At 48.2% G+C, this 22087-nt stretch overlaps 1 protein-coding gene across 1 annotated transcript; it reads left to right on the plus strand.

The window, feature by feature from the left end:
- Positions 1 to 2284: 2284 nt before the first annotated feature.
- LOC125944162 (uncharacterized protein K02A2.6-like) lies at positions 2285 to 4087 on the plus strand. The gene is made up of 2 exons (XM_049664372.1): positions 2285 to 2692; positions 3947 to 4087. Exons 1-2 carry the CDS (start codon positions 2285 to 2287, stop codon positions 4085 to 4087), a joined length of 549 nt encoding a protein of 182 aa, XP_049520329.1.
- Positions 4088 to 22087: the final 18000 nt, after the last annotated feature.

Raw genomic sequence — 22087 nt, forward strand, 5'->3', positions numbered from 1 at the left:
CCCTGATGAATGAAAAGAAGTTCATTCATTCATTCATTCATTCATTCATTCATTCATTCGACTTTGCAGAGACTTCTTTATTCGATTCGAAAATATTCGTACAAGATCATTATCCACTTTTTGCTCAAACTTCACTATTTATTTGCACATTCCAAATAAAATGACTGTGTGCTAACAATTTCTATTGCATACTGTGGCCTCTACAGGGCCTAAAATACACCTTTAGGTACCTTTTTGGGTGCTTACTATAACCTTTTTAGAGGCTAATATCCAATCTCTATCCATAACTTCTAGGTTTCTAGAAAATGCACTCTGTTCAGATGTCTTTAAGCTAGAAGTAACGTGCCATGGACGCCTTATTAACGGAGTGTATTTTTTGATGGCCTTTTTGTTTTAACACATCTGTGAGTGCCTTAGCTTTAACGCACATTACTTCACAGCAAAAACATCTTTTGTTGGCTAAAAGGACTTTAAAGATTAAACATTTGATTGACCTGACTTCTTGCAGGACCACAAAGAGGTGTGTGCTGCATTTAACGAGGCATACCGCGTGCCCATGGACTTGGTGAACGCATGCCCCAATATGCCGCTGTAGTCAAGTTCATAACAGAAGACTTTTGAAAGTTGAACACCAGCAGCGGTGTGTTTGAATACATTTTGAGGCAGAAGGCCATAAGAAGGGCTATGAGGCACGGCAAAAAAATTCGGGTACAGCCGACAAGCTTGGCAAGGCGCCGACCGGGCCTACCGAGAGGTTCAGACGCATTCCTGCCGGCCGACCGAGAACAGCTGGTAAAATCAGGAAGATAAAACGTGGGCATGTGCTCAGCCAAAGTGTGCGGGATGACGTGCCTGGGGCCAAATGCCATTAAGAACTGAAACTAACACAAATCACAAATACTGGATGCCCGAGACATTTGAGAACACTATTTCTTATCGCCATAGACACCACCAGGCTCCTCATATCTACCTAGGCGTGCGGCTTCTTGTTGGTGGACTCCTTATCATTCATACTGCGCACTTTGTTCAACGATGGAAGGGTACAGATTGAAGCAGGAAATTAAATGCCATGCAGTCCTCGTAGCCTTTGCCGCACACCACAGCGACTTGGAAATTGCCACCTTTCTGAACGTAGCGAAGTCGTTCATTTACAAGGTGCAGACAGAACTGAAGTGTTCTGTTGGTGACGAGGCATCTGTGGCGAAAAGGAAAAAAAAGCACAGTCAGCGGTCAGACGCTGTCAGAACCCCCGATTTTCTGCGGCGGCTGCAAGTCATCGTGAGTGACGACCCAGGGAAGTCAATGCGGGCCATGCTGCACCGCATAGTATGTGGCGTTCGGGACAAAGACGTAAGACGGCTATTGTTGACCCACAGTTCCCTGTCGTTGAAGGAAGCAGAAGACTTCGCAATTTCTGCTGAGGGCGCTACAGAAAACATGCGGCACATGCGAAAGCTACGCTCCCAGGAGGCAGACAATGAATTTTGTCCGGTCAGCTAGGTCACGTCCGAAGGCGGGCTGTCTCGCGATGAGCACCGGCCTTGCACCTGATGTGGCGCATCCTCACACCAAGCAGATGATTGCCGTCATCTCAGAACAGTGTGCCATCAGTGCCGAAAACACGGCCACTTAGCAGGCGTGTGTAGAGTGTCGGATGAAGGGACTAAGGGCCTAAGGGGAGGCGACAAGCGTACACACTTTCTGAAAGCCCGCAAGATAGTTCCGGGGATTGGAAATCTTTGCACATGCTGATAGTGTATCAAGCGACCAACAGTGCTCACATTAATCCTATTCTTCGCCAGATAAATTGGAACGGATTGCCGCTCACAATGTTGGTAGACACAGGGTCACCTGCGAGTGTGGTTCCGCGGGCAGTGTTCAAGCAACATCGAAGAAAGTGGCCGCGTCTGCAGGCAACCATAATGAAGCTGTCGTGTTTGGAGGGCCGATTTCCTATCGCTGGGAAATTGCAACTCATTGCGACCATGGGTGGCGCGAAAATTCAGGCCAAACTGGTCGTCGTTGATTGTCCGGGACCGCAGCTTTGCGGCCTGACAATATCTGAAGCTTCAATACGTCAGGTATGCCGGTAGTCACTGCAAATGCTGTGGCATGCGTTACAAGCGGGCACTGCTGACAGAAGGTGGGAAACCTTGTTATCGAAGTACGACGGCATCTTCGCTCCGGATCTGTGTTTGTTCCGAGGGCCACCGGTTCACCTGACTCAGAGAAGATGCCAGGCCCCTGTTTTGTAAAGCGCGGACGGTGCCATGCACGCTCAAGGATGGTGTCAGAAGAGATAGATAGGCTTGTCAACGAAGGGCTGTTATCACTGGTGACATCTTCTGAATGGGCTACACCTCTAGTGCCCGTAGTCAAGAAGGATGGGCAGCTGCGGTTGTGCGGTGACTTCCGTCTTACGGTGAATGCTGCCACCCTTAAGGAACAATATCCGCTGCCGTGGGTTGACAATATCGTTGCAAATCTCAATGGTGGAGAAGTTTTCAGCACATTGGATTTGCGGAACGCCTATAATCAGCTACCCCTGGACGAAGACTCGAAGAAGCTAGGCTTTTTCAACATTCACAAGGGCCTTCACTGTTTCAACAGGCTGGCCTTTGGGGTGTCTTCAGCGCCGGCAATCTTCCAGCGACGCATGGAAGCCGTGCTCAGCGAGATTCCCGGAGTGCAGGTATATCTGGATGACATTATTGTAGCCAAAAAGGCACATGACTACAAGATTCAAGAGCAAGTGCTACATCATGCGAGGGAAACACGGCCTGCATTTAAAGTGTGAGAAATGCAACTTCTGGCAAGAGCAAGTTACGTTTCTCAGGCACTGCATTGATAGCAATGGCCTACACCCTAAAAGCGATAACATCACAGCATTGCTCGACGCCTCACCACCCACCTCGGTTGGGGAACTAAAACATTTTTGGCCGTTTCAAATTACTACAGCAAGTTCTTACCACATGCGTCAACTTTACTAGCGCCCTTATACGCATTGTTGGCAAAGGGCGTGAAGTGGTTCTGGGGCAAACAGCAGCAGACTGCTTTTGAAGCAGCCATGAAGGCAGTGAAGAATGCCAAACTTCTGGTGCATTTTGACCCAAACAAGCGACGTCATTAAGAATGTGACGCTAAGCAGTAGGTCTGGGAGCAATGTTGTCGCATCGAGTCGGCAGCATTGCCTACCCTATAGGATTCAGGTCGCGAACCCTAACGAAAGCCGAGAAGAACCAATCCCAGCTAGAGAAGGATGCCCTTGCTCACGTATTCGGCGTCACCATGTTTAGAGACTATCTCTATGGGAATTACTTCGAGCTGGTAACCAACCACAAACCGTTAATGGGACTGTTCAGCCCGGACAAGGAGATTCCACAATGGCAGCTGGCCGCATTCAACGTTGGGCCCTGCTGTAGGGAGGATATCAGTACAGCCTGGTCTATCGTAAGGGATCCGAAAATGTAAACCCCAATGCCTTCAGCCGACTCCCTATTCCTCTGGGACAGCCCGATAAAGAACAGGAAGACACGCCCGAGTATGTATTATACGCAGAGAATGTGAATGTGGCACCCATCAGTGCCAAAGTTGGCGGCTCTAACCATCCGTGACCCTATGTTACAGCAGGTGCGTAAATGGATCCTGCAAGGCTGGCCAACCTACCTAGCAGAGAGAGAGGGGCGGTTCCGTCCGTTCTTTCAGAAAAAAGTGCGAGTTGGCTGTAAGTCATGACCTCATTTACTGGGGACATAGAATAGCCGTGCCGTGCCGTCAGCGGCTGCTAGAGGTCTTTTAAGGCTCCTTCATGGAACACATCCAGGAATGGCTGCAATGAAAAATCTTGCGCGAACCATTTTTTGGTATCCAGGGCTGGATGCCGACATTGAGAGGAGGGTAGGCAAATGTGAGACGTGCACGATCTAGTGTGATGCCTCCTGTGCAGATACCAGCACTGCGGCCAGAAACAGGCCGGAAATGGTATCGCGTTCACATTGACTACGCAGGCCTTGTCAAGGGACACATGTTGCTAGTGGTCGTGGACGCCAAGGCTAGAGGCCATATTGATGCAGAGTACGACTTCTGAATCCACAATGGAAGTGTTTAGGGCAATTTTTGCCAGGTTTGACCAATATTTGCCTGTTCCATACGCTGCTTTCAGACAATTGGCCTCAATTTGTCTCAGCAGAGTTTAACAAGTTCATAAAAATTAACGGGATCAACCATGTGACGACGGCAACTTACCACCCGCAGTCGAATAGCCTGGCAGAACGCGCGGTCCGTACGATGAAGGAACGCCTTTGAAAAGCTCAAGCGGACAGCCTCGTTAACTGTCTCAATTGGTTTTTATTCCATTACCGACGGACACCTATCAAGGCTGGGAAGTCTCTGTGATAATATATGGTACGCAGGAGTGGGAAACATAAACATATGAAGACAGTGCGCCGTGCGGTGGCGAAGAGGCCACCGACTCTTGCCAAATACCCGTGAGTGGTATTGTACTTTAAGGTCATCATCATCATCGACTTCGATTTGTGAGCATCGACAGTGACCTCGAAAAGCCTCGAAAAGCGTGGCTCGAGGGAGCGTGGCCCGTGGCGTGTGCAGCACGCGAGGTTCGGCGTTCGACGGCAGAGCTTCCTCGCTGGGCGTCCGGCCCATAGGAGCTTTTGCCACCCACGTCACTAAGCCTGCACCCGAATCAACGCTGTCACCAGATGAGAGGCCACCTCGTCGGGTTCTTCCGCTGGGAAACTGCTTCAGGAGGGCTGGCGGTCCTGAGCCAGGCTGAACGAGCGTTCGGGTGAGCAGCCACAGGACTACTTAGCCTAGAGCACTGCACGGGCTCGGGCTTACCCGAAAGCCCGCGCCCGGCCCTGCCCGTGGGCCGGGTCGGGCTGGGTAGGGCAGTTCTTTCACGGGCTCAGGCCGGGCTCGGGCACGGCGTGTGCTTTTCGACCCGGGCCCGGGCCGGGCTCGGACTTTCTGGTGGTGTGCATGTAACGTGCAGCGAGTTATCCTCGCGCGTCTCGATTCTGAAAAACCTGTTGCCCCGGCGCAGCTGGATGCTAGCAGTGCTACTCTTGTGTACTTCCCTTTTCTTCTTCCGTCGTATTTTGCACTGTTTGAACAGAATGTAAAAGTCCAGAAAAACCAAAGTCGCCTCAACCCAATAGATGCCATTGTATTCCTTACCTAAATCAATGCACGTAATTAATGCTTTCGGCATGGTGTAAGCGCGTTCGCGACTTGCTGATTCTTCAAAGGCGAATTGGTAAAACGATGACTGGTAAGATAAGATAATTCGTCACGCGACTGAAATACCGCACTGCGTCCATCCACGATTGCACGCATGCTCTCAACCGGCCGCCTAGCAACAGCGCATTACGCTGTACCATTGAGGAACGACAATCTTTCTTTCTCCATTTACTCCATCCATACGCTGCGCTCACGACCGGTCGTGGTTGCGCTTCGGCTAGAGTGTACTAGAATACGGTTGAGTGGGACGAGCGGCTGGGGCGGCGCATATGCTTTGCAGTGAGGTGCCCGATGTGGAAAAACACTGTGGCGGCGCTGCGATACAAGTGGATTGGGCGGCATCGAGGTCGCGCCGTTGGAAACTGCTGGCGATAGTGCTTGGCAGGGTCATTAGTACTACTTTGCGCACTATTTGCCTTCAGAACGCTCAAATGGTGTTCATAATTGCATGTGACATGTATTTATGCCTTAAGAATAAGTTCCTTTCATTCTCTTCTTTATTTTGAAAGCGAAGCTTTGTACCTCTACCAGCCAAGCGTTCTGTCGTGTCCGTCGTTGTAATCAAAAAACGATCCCGACGAACCGCTAAGAATTGCAGGTATAGCAGTATAGCTTACTTGAATTCAGGCATTCAGCGTACAACTAAGCACTCGTTTTCACAAGAAAAACCACAAAAACAAGCTTCAAAGTGCTGAGCCAACATGATGGATGATAAGGGCTGCGGGCAAACAACGGAAACAGGCTCGGCGCGGTCCGTAAGATTAGATTGCAGCTGTTGCAAAGCTTATGTAGCTGCTTGAAAGAGGGTTGACGTCACTCGAAACCCATCCAGCCTAGTAACTGCTTCGGTTCATTTTCTAGACTACCCCACTATGGGGTAGTCTAGTAGTGTATATCACACCGATCATAAAGCAGTAGTGAACATTGTTGTGAAGTAAATAATAATAAAGGCCGTGGTTAAAGTTACATTGTAGTGTGAGAAATATCAAGTGCGCCGCAGTCACCGTGAGGGTGGCGTAAAAAGCTTCGCTTTCCAACCACCTTCACAGGGTGGATTGGCTGTCGGTGGTCTTTTTCGGGCTCGGGCCGGGTTCGGCCCGGTTTCGAGCCGGGCCGGGCCGCGCTCGGGCCTAAGGTAAAGGGGTGACGGGCCGGGCCGGGCGGGTAACGTAGATTATTTCCGGGCCCGGGCCGGGCCCGGGTCTCGCCATAAAAATTTTCGTCGGGCTCGGGCGGGCAACCCAACGTAAAAACGGGCCAGGGCCGGGCCCGGGCTGAGAAAATCGGCCCTTGCAGTGTTCTAACTTAGCCAGCTGTGGACCTGATCCGGTGGGCTGCTGCAGTGTGCTCCCGGGCACAAACCCCGGCGTCGGGAAACCGGGCATGCGGAGGCTCCAGTTCATCGACTGTGGCCCAGGGCCGCCCGAGTTCCACGAGGCTGTCCGACCATGCGGTCCGACACGGCGACACCTGCTTCTGCAAGAACTGTAGGCAGATTACGTTTGACTAATCCATATATATAGCTGCCTGTCCTCTAGCATGCATTTTGGGGAGCTGTCGCGTGTGTGCCGTTTCAATGTGTTAAGTACGTCTGATGTGTGTTTGTGCTTCTGCCTGCAGCTTTTCTCTCTTTCCGGAGTGATCCTGTACCCAATAACATCACAATCTCCATCCGAACTGCTGTTGGGTTACCAGCTACGGACCAGGCTTGACTGTTGCCTTCCGCGTGCAGGCGGTGAACTACTATTTGAAGCGCACTCGTCTACCATGCCATTCTTTGCAGGATAGTCAGTGTGGCTCAGAAGTTTCCACTGCTGGTCGAGATGGTTGCCTGGAGTTGTCACGTGCACCCAAGGGGATGTGTCTTCGCCGAACGGCAAACAACGTTAATGTTCCCTACTCTTCGAGTACACGACAATACTGGTGACCACTTGGGCTTCTTAACATCTATAAGTTAAAAACACTTCGACAGGCCAATAGAGGCTCATTGCTTGATCCACAGCAAACCTAACCTTAGCTTCTGTTCAGTTGCACGGCCTGATGCTGTTTAGGAACTCCGATATGTCTCTCGCAGAACTCCTGAAGTTAGAACTAACTATGGGCTTCGGACTTTTATACACTCCATTATAACTTTCTTGAATGACAGAAAAAAGATATCGAAATGCTAATACACGAGATCCAAGTAAAATACTTTACAAAAAAGAGTTACGGATTTATTACTTAGGTCATAACACATATCTTCGACCTACTGTAGTCTTAACGTGGCAGATTACTTACAACATTGCTAGATAACGGTGGTTTACTTATTTATTGTGTTTGGTGTCCTCTTGTTTCTTTTCCCAGCTGTAATTAAAAAAAATGTTATGTCGAAACATTTATATACTGTACAGAATTGTGGATGTTCCTTTTTTGTGCAATTTTAATGTTACCGTAGAAGAAAGCTTTTTGTCTCAAATCATCACCAGGAGGGTAGGCCTCGTCCGGCACACACAATCTTTAGCCCCGCTCCTGATGTGACGATGTATGTTTGGATGCTGTATATGAAATTGAAGAAGAGAATAAACTTGAAACGCCGCCTTCGTACGTCGTCATGCGGACAAACTGCGACTGCGCACCCCCAAGGACTCTAACACGAAGCAGCCAGCTTGCACCACAGTACACGCCACCACTGACCAAACCTTGCCCAAGCCTGCCGGCATGGCGAAGCCCACCCTGGCGGAATCCCCCCCCCCCCCCGCCCGCCCGTGAGCCACAGCCGCTTGCCGGTCCACCAGGCAACGACGACCACCTCACAGGCTCAACTGGTCAAAGGGCTGCGATCATGCAAGCGTGTCATCAGCCGACAACAGGAAGTATATCTCATGACGCCAACTTAAATTTTTTAAGGTACTGTCACGCACTGGGTAGAGGGCTCCAGTGGGCGCAAAAGAAAGCAACAAATGAACATAAAGCAGAAGCTTTATTTTGGCAAGCTTGTTCCCGTATGGAAAGCCAATAACAATTCAGCAGTAGTGATGACAGCAAGCGTGCTAGGCAATCATATGAAATCCCGCAGGCCTTCAGCTGCCGTTATTTATCTCGGCGTCATCACACTTTCAGAAGCAGTGCCAGTGATGGGGTAAATTCTAGAACATGACACAATCATCTCTGAGCTTGGACATAAAATAATATGACGGGGGCGCTTCCCTTGAATGAACGAGAGTACTCAAGACATGTGCATGATCTGACTTCACTAGTCCATGATATGACAGCCCACACCAGATGAAGTGGCACTGCCAAGGCTAATGATCAGTACTGGAAAGAAACACACGCAGCAATACTCATTTTAGTGCTTGGACATTGCTTAAAATCTGTCTTACAGAAGCTAGAGGTCATGTGCCACGTGTCACCCACATGGAATAGTATGTGAACACAATGTTAGAAGTAATGTGGCCAATGGAGCCTCATGGTACAGCATGCCGCCAACTATGTTAAGACATTTTAAAAGCAATACGATGCGGCAATTCATTGAAACGAGTTGAAGAACAAGGCTGAGGGCAGTGCTCTGCAGCGTACAATATGAGACACATGCAACAGGCAAGTTAATTCAGTTACAGGACATGCTTTGAGCAATGAGAAAGAAAACTGCACCTACAGAGTCAACCAGGTAATAATGACATAAAACACAGGTAAATTCAAAGTAAATAACAGTATGCTCAGAAATTACATCTTCCAGCAGATGAAAAGAGGAAATGACTCTGGAAATCAGTCTGTAGCTGGCTTTTTGTCTCAGACTACCATAAAATCAGAGCTTCAGCACATTTCCCGAAAAAAAGCAAGTTATTGTTAATATTGAATTTTTAGATGGTACAGGTTATGTGAAGTAAGTAGTAAATAAAGAATAGATTGTCAATACCTTTTCAACCTTTGCTTAATATCGAGATGAGGTTCAGAAAGCCTAAACACCTTGCAAATGCACTGAAATAAAACTGGCAGACTATTATATGCTGCCATTTGAAGGAGGACGTGTGAAGTATAACTGCACTGAAAAAATAGAATGGACATAATTATTCGCAGCTTTGTCATTACATGTGTTATCTCCTCTTGGCACGAGAGAGAACATGAACTTTCAAAGGTTGCTCCCAGATAATTGAGGAAAAGGTACCATGAAGTGGGGCTGTTTATTTTCTACTTAGTTCGACATTCTGCTTTTCGTAGCTTACTAAGGGCTAGCTTTGACAAGGTCTCGGCCCTGCAGTAAGCAATATAACTTATATATAATATAAGACAACCACTGTCCCTTCCATGTCTCTACGGCAGGGAGCAAGCTGAGGGTGGCGTGAACATAAGATCTGAAAAGGCCGACGGCATTGAAAGAAAAAAAGAAACTACTTAACGTACACAGCCAAACCTAGGCAGTGCGGCCGCCAATGCTTTGAACAATCACTACCAGTTATGCGGAATGGCATCTTACTCGTGCGCTCTCCTTGGTACATTACGTCTGCGCAAGCGGCATGGACAAAGATTCCCGGGATGAAGATCCCGGTTTCTCAAGCACTGTAGATCCATGCTACCTAGCAGAATAAAACAATAGCGGGAATAACCCACAAGTTTTAAAAATACCGATAAGTCCAAGGACGCAAGCTCTGACAAATTTGCTTGGAAGTAGCTAAGCGTGTGAGCGCGAGGAGATCACGAGGGGCAAACACGTGGTCACATGGTGCGAAGTTCCACACCCGCTGTCAGCTAAAGCGACCGTCAATATCTTACTAAGCAACATACTGTAAGGAGGCATATAGATTACTGGGAAACTAACACGCGAACCAGCAACGTGGTCGGAGTCACAAATGTCGAGCGCATTCCGGCCGACGAGCACGCAAATTGACGCGAATTGCCGTTTACCGATTACGTTTCGCGAAAACAAAGTGAAGTTTCATGCGCCAAGACAAAGTGAAGTTGCACGCTACGCAAGAAAATTTCCGCGCAGAATTTAAGACAGCGTAAATGACGAAGTAAGCATAATAATTCAATTTGCCTTTTCACACTTTGTCTCGTGATCCGCAATTTGGCGGAAAAACTGTCATCATTAAATCATTTAGATTTCTCTATTACGCGCGCTGAAAACAAATCCGCCGAGTTGGTACTCAAATTAAGCTATCGGAATATATAAGCAGTAATTGTCTTCGTGGAGCGAGTTTGGCAGGCGTGCCTGAATTCAACTGAATACATAGGTCAGCGTAGCGGTATCCTACCCGACACAGTGGTATTTTTGGTTTCACTGAACAACAACCGTAACGAGCACATAAATATGCAGCCCTGACCTTTGTTTGCGCCTCCTGGCAACTCCACCACTCCGCTTCGTCCTAACGGTTCCCGCCAAACATGTATATAGTACAATATATACTATATACTATATAGTATACAGTATATGTAATACTATATATATATATATATATATATATATATATATATATATATATATATATATACTATATAGTCCCTATATAGTAAAAGTACCGCTATCTACTCTTTCCTCTACCGTCTCCTTTCCCAAAGTGCTTGTTCTTTACTTTTTGCTTGCGCAAGAAAGTCGACGGTGGCGCACGTAGAAAGTCCACGTTGAAGCTTTCAGGCTGGGCGCGCGCCGCCGCCGCTGCCGGCGACTGCGGCTGCACAGTGCGACTTTCAACATGGCTCTGAGGCGGAAAAATGCAAAATATTGCCGCGCCTGTACTGCGATGAAGAGGAGGTCTATACGAGCAGGCATGCGCGTTTCTATCAAGGCGCGGCGAAGAAGAAGTCGCAGTAGCGCGCTGTATTAAATAGGCGACCTGCTATTATTCCTCTTGATCAGGGCTGCGCGACCTCTGTTTTTGATGTTGCGACACTGGTGGAGATGCTGGAGCCTTGAACCTCATGCGTTCAACCCCTATCAGGCCCCGTACACCCAGCCCGGAAGCTCCACCTCTCGTCACGACTCCAGTCAATCGATTCATTCGGCGCCAGCTCGGCCTGAGCCCGGAATTCCCTCCCGTTGCGCCTCCCACCAGCATGGCAGTTCCTACACCATCGGCCACTCTTCCTTGTTCTCAGACGGCGCCGAGCCTTTCCCAGGTGACTCTTGAACAGCCTCGCGTTCCCACAACCTTCCATGGTGATGCTTTTGAAGATGTCGAGGACTGGCTCGATCAGTACGAGCGCGTCGCTGATGTCAATCACTGGATCGACCGAGCGACAGAAACTCACCCATGCTTATTTCGCGCTCAAAAAGAGCGCTCGCACATGGTACGAGAACAGGGAAGCGAGCTTTCACATGTGGGGCAATTTTCGGCGTCAGCTCCTCGATACATTCGGAAGCTCGGAGCGGCGCGATTACGCGCAACAACTTATTGAGGCTCGCGTACAGTAGCCGAACAAATCCGTCGTCATGTATGCGGAGGATATGGCCCGTCTGTGTCGCCGAGCTGACCCCGATATGACCGAGGCGAAGAAGGTGCGTCATCTCATGCAGGGAATTAAGGAACCGCTGTTTGCTGGCCTTGTACGAAACCCACCCACAACGGTCGAGGACTTCATCAAAGAAGCGACTATCATTGAGCGGGCACTTCAGCAACGTTGCCGCCACGTTGACCGCCTACCCAACGACACTCCAGTAAGCGCCGTAGTTCATGGTGTTGACCAGACGTCTTTACGGGAAATGATTAAAGTCATTCTGCGTGAAGAGCTGCGAGCCCTCGGCATTCCTCATACGGAGTCTCCAGTCGTTTCGGTTGCCGAAGTCGTGCGCCAAGAGTTGCGGCAAGCCTTCTCCTCACCCGTTCCATGCCCTGAGGCACGTCCATTGAGCTATGCGACGTGGTCCGCGTCCTCCCCCTTCACTGGAGGTACCGCCATTTCAGCCTCGGACCGTTCCCGTGCCGTGGTGGCAACGGAAGTCTGTGAGACGACCTCTTGTTCGCCGTACTCACTTGTGGCGCACGACCGACCGTCGACCACTCTCTTTCCACTGTGGGGAACCTGGCCACATTGCCCGTTACTGTCCCCATCGAGATGCTGGGATGGCAAGTTTTTTGCCCGTCTGCGAATCGCCGACGATGTGACCTGCTATGTGACGATGAGTATCTGCTATCAGCAAGGCCAAGATGCAAAACGGTACGATCTTCGACACAGGTCCATTCTCTACACTCCCGGCGATAAAGTATGGATTTGGATACCCATACGCCGTCGTGGACTTTCTGAAAAACTGCTAAGACGGTACTTTGGGCCGTACAGAGTGATTCGACGCCTGAGCGACGTGACCTACGAGGTCGTTCTTGACATTGACAGTAGCTCCAGTCGCCGCAAGAACTTACCCGAAGTGGTGCATGTGGTGCGGATGAAGCCGTATCTGTCGAACTAGTTTCGTTTGTTCTTTTCTGTTGTTTTTGTGGTTTTGTTTTGCGTGTCTTACTCTGTGCCATTTGTACACCGCCCTAATACGCGCATCGGGACGATGCTTTCTTCGGAGGGACGCAAATGCCGCGCCTGTACTCCGATGAAAAGGAGGACTATACGAGCAGGCATGCGCGTTTCTATCAAGGCGCGGCAAAGAAGAAGAAGTCGCAGTAGCGCGCTGTATTAAAAAAGCGAACTGCGGCTATTCCTCTTGATAGGCTACAACAACAACAACAATTCCTCTTGATCAGGGCTGTGCGACCTCTGTTTTTGACGTTGCGACAATATAAAGAAGTGAAAGCGCGCGCTATCATCGTCCAATCGGCGATACAGGAGAGAGAGAGACAGAAGTGGCATTGATCAAAGGATGGCAGTCCTTTTTCTAGAGAGGGATTTTACGCCAAAGTAGCCGACAGCACACCACCGTCATTTCTAGCAGTTCACATCAGGCGCGGCTAGCGCCACTGCACTGTGTCTGCCACCGCGTGTCACAACGCAAACCGCGCCGGCGATAAAGTGGCTCCGGCGAGACGGCGAGGAGAGCTCATCAGACGTCGCACATGTGCATCTGGAGGTAGCGATTGGATGGGCGATGTGGCCCGTGGCCACCCCGAGGAACAGCGCCTGAAAATTGCGTGGCCGTCGCCGCTGTGTTTTTTTTTTTTTGTCCGGAAATGACGACGCGCCACGCGCCCTCAGGGCGCAGTGTTTAGATATTAACACATTAATACGTATAATTCTCTCTCTCTCTCTCTCTCTCTCTATATATATATATATATATATATATGTTGTACCTAATACATACAATATACGTAATACAGGAGTTAATGCATATTATAAAGCTATTAGCGGACCGCTTCACACGTTAATTTCAACTAAAGTTGTTTCACGCTGCTGGCCGTGAGCGCGCGCAATAACCGTACATAATTTTTGAAGAACGCTTTTCCGTGTTGCTGTTTGCAATAAGCGCCAAATGTACACTGCTTCATTTGCAGTGTTTCCTTGACCACAGCAAGCCTGGTCACTACCAAAAAAATATAATATGACGCTCTTTGATATACAAAATGACAAATTACTCGCGTATGGCCAGGGGAAGGTGTGGCACAGTTTATTAGAAAGTAATGCACCGGCCCGTTTCAAAACAGTTTTTTTTCCTCCTAAACGCCAGCACTGCAGGAAAACAAACAAGGGAGCAGCAGCAGGAGACGAAAGGGTCTTTCGGTGAGCTACAGTTACCATGAAGAAATCGATGTTTACACTGCTAATTTTTGTTTTATTGAAGTGCATAATTCAGAAAATAATTATGATATGAGTATTATTACACACAGTTTACTGAAGATACTGGGAAGCATTTTAAGTTCTCTAAGTTTAATTTCGTTCCCCACTTCTGAATCGTATAGAGTCGACCGTTCCCTGCAAACTGATATTTTTCTTTGCTTGTGGTAATCAAAGAGCCACCACGAGCAGGAAAATGCAACCACACTTGCATGCGTAAAGCATGCGCAATATGCCGCAACTTCACCCAAGGGTCTATAAAACTGAAGGCTGTAGTCATTGACTTATTGCTTAAGCGTTGAAAACTGTGTACGTACTAGACCACAGCGCGCAAATGACTGAACGTTGAACCAAAGCTCTTGTTTCTATGGTGCTACTTGTTAGTCAAATGCACAACACGTGATAGCCTCAACAACTATTTCGTAATCGAGGTGTCCAGAAAAGCGCGATGTCAACCAGAAATTCTGGAGCCCCGGCAGTTATGGGCTTCGTCCAAACAGCAGAGTGGGCACCGAAAGACGCCAGACCTTCTAGAATTCAAGTTATTGATGATTTTAGACGCACTGAAGTAAAATGGAGGGACCGGCTAGCTGGTGAACATTCGTCATTGAAACGTAAGCGCAATTTGAGACAAGCAGAAGACAGGGCAACGACACCAACGTTTTGGTGTACTGCGCGTCTGAAATGAGTGACAACAAGACAAGGTTCACAAAGGCCGTTTGAGCGCCGCATACAACCTGACAAGAGGTTCCTAAAAGTTCTGCTTTTCGCTAAAATATATCCTTTGCTTGCGTCGTTTATTCTTTCTACGGCGTTGTTGAACAGAGATTATTTTAAATGTAAAATAACATCACTAAAAATCCCCCTTATCAGTTATGTCAACTGCTGTAAGATAGCTACACAGATACAGCGTAAGTTTCTGCAATGTTATATGCCTTGTATGTATGGGTCAAGGGCATCTTCGCCCAAAGAGCACCAAATTTCTATGTGGTGCAATGCATACTTCACTGCAGCACACCAGTTATATGGAACAATACACAATCAAAAAATATACAAGCGCACTGTCTATAAATTTTACTGGAACCTAAGTGGAACAATAACTGGATCACATAAGACCGCCTTGTTATGATCGGCTTGGGACTGCACCTGTCAAATGTGGGAAAGAAGCCCGAGCGCCTTTCCCGTGACGAGATAAACCTCTTTCATCCTCGAGGAAGCGTCTCACCTCTACGGAGCAGACGAAAACGGCGAGCTACCAAGAAGGAGGACCCGAGGGAGAGGAGGTAGTCAACTTGACCACCCGACAGAGGTCTGACACTTCCACAAGTTCCCCGAAGGAGTCATCGGCAGGTCATGATCTTCCTGGAATCTGTATCTCTCCCATGTGGGAAGCAAGCCCCAGCGCTTTTCCCGTGACGAGATAATCCCCTTCATCCCCGAGAAAGCTTCTCACCTCTACGGAGCAGACGAAAACGGCGAGCTACCAAGAAGGAGGACCCGAGGGAGAGGAGGTGGTCAACTTGCCCACCGGAGAGAGGACTTCCCCGAAGGAAAGAAACATCGGCCACCACGAGGGGATTTAAGGCCGTCCTGGCCCCCGTGTTAATCAGAACCGCTCGAGACTCGGATAGAGTCAAAACCATGTACCAATGAAGTGAATACAATCTTTTCTATTTTTCATCATCACGATGCCCGCCTTCATCGTCGTCTCCTGATTCCTGCGGTGACGACCCACCTCACCCGGTCGAGATTATATCAGCTGGTGGCAGCGGTGGGATACTCCACCCTTCGTCCTGGCTTCAGCAGAATGGTGAGCGCTTGACTTTCTTTCAGAATTTGCCATGTTTTAGCTTGTGTGTTTTCTAAAACGGCGAATTAGTTTCTGTACGTGCAGGCTCCTGTTGAAAGCTTCCTCACGTCACAGCAGAGTAAGAAAGTCCTCGTTCGGGATTGACCATGGATTTGGGCAAACGGAAAAAGCCAGAGTTGTTATTACTTTGTGAAGAGCTGGGAATTGAGGTCGGGAAAAGTCAGAGAAAGCCACAGCTTATTGAGGAGATTGAGAAGTGCGGGGCTCTTGAGGACGAAATTTCAGAAGCATGGGAAGAGATAAACGAGCTGAGAAAGCTGAGCAAAACGCTGCAGAAGAGAAGGAAAGGCAAAGAGCTGAGAAAGCTGAACAAAACGCTGCAGAGGAGAGAGAAAGGCAGAGAGCTGATCAAAAGGAAGCTGCAGAAAGAAAGGAACGCGAGGAACAGAGAGCTGCAGAAAGAAAGGAACGCGAGGAACAGAGAGCTCACGAACTAAAGCTAAAAGAACTAGACGTGCAGCGGGATCTGGCGAGGCAATCAGCAAATAATCTCTCAATAGATGAAAGACGTTCAGGTGAAGCAGGAGTGAAAATAAGGGATCTCATGCCGTCGTACAAGGTGAACGATGACATGGGATTGTTTCTCGTTATTTTTGAACGAACCTGCGAGAAAAACGGGTTGGCACGAGAGAGTTGGCCGCAACAGATTCTGACCGTTCTTCCTGGCGAAGCAACCGAAATAATTGCAAGGCTAACGAAGGACGAGTCAGAGGATTATCAGAAAGTAAAAGCTGCGCTGCTAAGAAAATATCGGCTCTCAGCGGAGGCTTTCCGCCGCCGTTTTCGGGAGGCAGTTAGGACACCGGGCGAGTCTTTTCAGGATTTCAGTTATAAAGTGAAAGTCAATTTAATTGAGTGGCTAAAAGGGAAAGACGCGTTCGGTTGCCACGACAAGATTGTTGAGCTAATCGGCATGGAGCAATTCTATGGGTCCTTGAGCGAAGAGATGCGCCTGTGGATTCAAGATGGGTCGGGCGAAAAGGCCCTAGAACGTGCTGCAGTGCTAGTGGATGAATTCGCCGTACGTCGCGAATCCGAGAAAACACGCATCAGGCCCTTCACTAAATTCCGCAAAGAAGAAAACAAGCGCCCCTTTCACAACGAGAAAGCTGGAGGTGGGACCAATGACGCGCCGACCGATAATTCCGGAGAGAATAAAACCACAGTGAAAGACGAAAGAAAAACAGAAAAAGCGTTTGAGGCTAGAAAACCGGTCTTCTGTTTCCGTTGCCAGGAGCCTGGACCCTTGCGATCGGCTGTAGAAAGCCTAGAATTGTTTTTTCCTTAGTGAATGACGACGACAACTTGGCGCTCTTAGAACCCTACGTTCGCGACCTCGCAGTGAACGGAACGCCATGCAGGGTACTTAGGGACTCGGCTGCGACAATGGACATCGTCCACCCTGCGTATGTGCAACCTGAGGATTTCACCGGGGAACATGCGTGGATCCGGCAGGTAGTTGAGGAGGATAGTGTTTTCTTGCCCATAGCCAACGTGAATATTGAGGGGCCATTCGGAATATTGCTGACTGAAGCCGCAGTATCACAAAATCTGTTCAAGCAATACCCCTACTTATTTTCAAATCGCTCGGAGATGCTGTTAAAGAAGAAGGGTCTGAGTTTTGGCGACCCTACGGTCCAAGCTCTCCCGCGTAACACGGCTAAGAAAATCGCGGTTGAAGAGAACGATTGCGCCACGAAAGTGGAAACAGTGGCTCTTCCGGAGGCCGTTTCTTGCGGAGACAAGGCTTGTTTCAGCAGCCCTAAAAAGGTCAAGGAGGCGCTGAAAAACTCCCTTGTACCTCCGCATTTGAACGACGGTCCGGAATCGTCCAAAGGAGAGGAGACTGACATGGCGGCTAAACAGGGCAGGAACCGGACGATCGGGGATTGCAGAGGCACATTCGGTGGCCGCCTGGCAATGCAAAAATTTTTCAGACGGCGCAAACAAGCGAAGTATTTAGCGCAGCGCAAATTAAAGAAAGACACCACACCGCAGCCCGTAAGCAAAGGGAACAGGCCATCATGCAGAACGTCAAAGGGCTCGTTATGGTGGTTGAGAAAACGGAGACGTCTAAGGCGGATGACATCAGAAAAGGGTGCGTCTCCGCGAGTAGGACTGCGGCTGAAAGGGGCAACCTGGCTGAGGTACGCGCGCACGCACAGGGCCAGTCAAACAGTCAATGAGGGGGAACGCGACGCGAGAGCGAGGACAAAGGAAGAATGGCGATTCTCCTCGCGTTTACGGCCTCCCTCTCTGAGACGCGAAAGAAAGCCGCGGTCACACGAATTGACAAGTGACGGGAGGGGGCAGTGTATGTCTGGCACCCTTTATTGCCCATGGCGAGGCCCAATGACTTTCAGATTGCGACCTAATCGAGTGCGCATCAGGAGGTAGTAATTGTCGAATGGGGCGCCTCCATAAGGTTCCCGTTTGTAAATAGAGCACGTTGCATTTTTTTTCAAGTGTTAGTTATTAAGACCTTATTTCTTTTAATTTCAAAGGTTCCGCGTTAATCTCCGTGATTCGTTGTGATGATTGTTATGCGCGCCAGTTACGCGAATAAAACTGCGAAGCAGGTTTTGCGACGGTGGTGGCTCGTGAACGCGCTGTTTTTGTAGATAGGCATTGACCATTAGAGGTTTGTAGAAACAAACCATTTTGGGTAATTCAATGCTTACAGGGTAGGTGCGTTTATCGGCTACCATTGCAGATAGAGTATGGCTTTTGGTTTTCTGGCTTTAAATGCCGCTTTATGAATCAGCTTAATTAGGAGTTCAAGCGGTCATCAGAGCGCAGTACATTTTGCCTTAGAAGCGCTGGTACTGGCAGATACTATTGACCCAACGAGTAACTAACTCACTGCGCAGCATTTATCCGTCTGATCATTTTCAATGCACTCTCAGTCTCTCAATAAATGTGGCTTTCCCGGGCAGAAGAAACAAAAACGTTAGGTATTAGGTTAATTGAAATATGCACTTAAGTCTAGTTTTTTCCTTTTGTTAATTTTCGCGAAGCTCGAACGAGGGCTGTAGGTTTAATTCTGATAAGGTATTGTGTGAAGAATGTTTGAACCTGGCAGTTCTCATGGGTAGTTGGGTGCTCTCTGTTTGTTGTGGCTTGGGCTTGGCGTGGTCTATTTCCAGAGGGTGTCACCTGGCCTGCCTTGGAACGAACGGCAAAACGAAGCAGAGGCACGGGGTCTACGATCTCTTAGAGGTGCTTGGATGCTGCAACCCCTTCGACACCTCCTGTGGCGGTGGACGGGCTGTTATGATCGGCTTGGGACTGCACCTGTCAAATGTGGGAAAGAAGCCCGAGCGCCTGTCCCGTGACGAGATAAACCTCTTTTATCCTCGAGGACGCGTCTCACCTCTACGGAGCAGACGAAAACGGCGAGCTACCAAGAAGGAGGACCCGAGGGAGAGGAGGTCGTCAACTTGACCGCCCGACAGAGGTCTGACACTTCCACAAGTTCCCCGAAGGAGTCATCGGCAGGTTATGATCTTCCTGGAATCTGTATCTCTCCCATGTGGGAAGCAAGCCCCAGCGCTTTTCCCGTGACGAGATAATCCCCTTCATCCCCGAGAAAGCTTCTCACCTCTACAGAGCAGACGAAAACGGCGAGCTACCAAGAAGGAGGACCCGAGGGAGAGGAGGTGGTCAACTTGCCCACCAGAGAGAGGACTTCCCCGAAGGAAAGAAACATCGGCCACCACGAGGGGATTTAAGGCCGTCCTGGCCCCCTTGTTAATCAGAACCGCTCGAGACTCGGATAGAGTCAAAACCATGTACCAATGAAGTGAATACAATCTTTTCTATTTTTCATCATCACGATGCCCGCCTTCATCGTCGTCTCCTGATTCCTGCGGTGACGACCCACCTCATCCGGTCGAGATTATATCAGCCTCCTCCCCTTTACTGAGTTCCAGATAAGAACGATAAACATAACGAAAACAGAATACACGTTCCACATACGATCCACTTATATGTCTCGTTCCACTTATTAACAGTTCGGATCCAGATAAAAATATCTGGATCACCTTTTTAACTGCAACTTATATGGAACCAGGTTAAGAGTGTAGGAAGCGCATTCACAAAATTTTCGGTTCATAAGTGCTATTAGACATTTGCTGGCTCTTTCACTATTAGCATTTCCAGCGCGTGGACTCATTAAAGTTCGCTCTTACGAACAATTCTAGCACAAGATGTTTTTTTTCAATAGTATTACAGGCCATGATTTGTCTGTAGTCCTACTGGTTATAGCGTCCATCTACGGATTAACTTAAAAATGCAGCACTCTACTAAAATGAACAACTCGGCAATAAGAGCAAAGAATGCTTATAAGTAACAGGTTTACACATGCAATCAACGAAAAAAAATCTTCCTACCTGCATTGTCTTGAAAGGAAAAAAGATATATATTTAAATGGATTGACTAAATACCAGATATTGTTACAAAACATGTTATAGGTGGCACAAAGAAAGTGTGAAGTGGCCTATTTATTCTTTCATTAGTACAGGTAACTACTAATATTATTAAAATTCACAATTATACACAGGCAAAAGCATGTACATATATTAGGAAATTTGTGCGTTCATTTCCCCACGTTCACGTTTCATTTGGCATAAATGAAGGATTTCATTTGGATTTGCCTTGCCTTGCCTACTCACAGCAACCAGATGTGTTGAAAGGGCTACTGTGAGTTGCAGTCCTAGAGCACTAGCCATTGTTTGGAGAAGAAAGTGTAAAATGTACATTTTGGGACAGATATCAAAGTTTTCCTTCAGGATCTAATAAACAACAATAGCAAACTACAGTGACGAGAATTTGGCGATGTCTGAAGACCGACATCCATATATATCATCCACGGCTGATAAAGCCTGGCTGAAAATCTGTGTGTACGTATCCGTTTTGCTTAGAAGGTACCTCGAAATACTGGCCCGGTTTTCAACTACTTTTTCAAAACTTGCGAGGATTTCTAGGTTGTGTGTGTTTTTTAGTTCGCAGCAGCTAGGAAATTAGAACATCTGCAGTGCGCGCACATGTGTGCGTGCGTGCGTTTTTTATATAAATGATGTATATGAGTGATGTATATAAATGAGGTCGTCAACGTGAAACGCTGCTCGTTGATTATCGTATATGCAGGTGGTTAGAATGCATTTTTTGGAGTACAGACGCATGCGACGTCCTCAAACACGCAAACGACTGGCTGCAGGCTTTAAGCTTGTTGTTGAATGCCAACAAGATTTTGTTAAAGAAATCCGGAAGAACCTATTTCACGACGACTGTCGAAGTTAATGTGATTGACATTGAATCAATGCAGCGACAAACCGTATTGATGAAGTCGCCTTTGTTTACAATCAGTAGGGGGTGGGGAGTGTTCATAAAATTAATCACCCATGCGCGACAGCACTATTGTGTTCACCTTCAGACAACATAAAGAAAGCTCCACTAAATGTGATCTCTCAACCGAAGCCAGTTTTGTCCCACTGGCACTGTCGCTGGCGCATGTAGTTCAGCATATGTGTCTTCGAACGAACAACGGCGCGATTGCACAAGTGTCCCCGAGAACCTTTCCTTGTCAGCGCATATTGAGACTTCTAAGGTTGCCATATCCCGTGCTGTTGGACTGTTGAGCAAGTTCAGACCTGTTGTTTCATCTATGTGACACACACGATATACTTTGCGCTTATACGCACCCGCGTTTCATACTACTTTCCTGCAAGGTCAACGACAATGCGAACACATGTAGGCGCATTAGAAACGATGCGAAATGGAGCACTACGTGCTATTCGTAACGATGAACGCCGAGAATTCAACCATTGCACCTTTCCATGATAGTGAAAAATAGCGCGAATGAGACAGGGACATAAAGAAAAGACGACTACGCGAGCGCTTACTCACGACGGGGACTCTCCCTGTCACACTAGCGCTATCCTATGGCATCTTACCAACTCGCCCAGTTGACGATCCTTTGGCATCATTCTTTATCAAATGCGAAATAATAAACATCACGAAAGCTTCATTCAGGTTGTATTCATAAAGAACGCTCTCACGCTAGCACTGCCCGCAAGAGAAAATCGAAGCCAATACTGCCACTGGGCATATTATAAGCCACGACGACCGGCCAATTGCAAAAAACATACGGAAGAAACGCTTTGTAAATTCTGCCCCTGTTGAGGAATATTCACACTCTGAAGTATTGTTTTCACGTGTTTCAAAGTTAGTGTTTTCGCAGACTGCTTCTGCCTTACTGCTGTAGTTGTA

Source organism: Dermacentor silvarum, chromosome 1, assembly GCF_013339745.2.
Source record: "Dermacentor silvarum isolate Dsil-2018 chromosome 1, BIME_Dsil_1.4, whole genome shotgun sequence".
Taxonomy (NCBI): Eukaryota; Metazoa; Arthropoda; class Arachnida; order Ixodida; family Ixodidae; genus Dermacentor; species Dermacentor silvarum.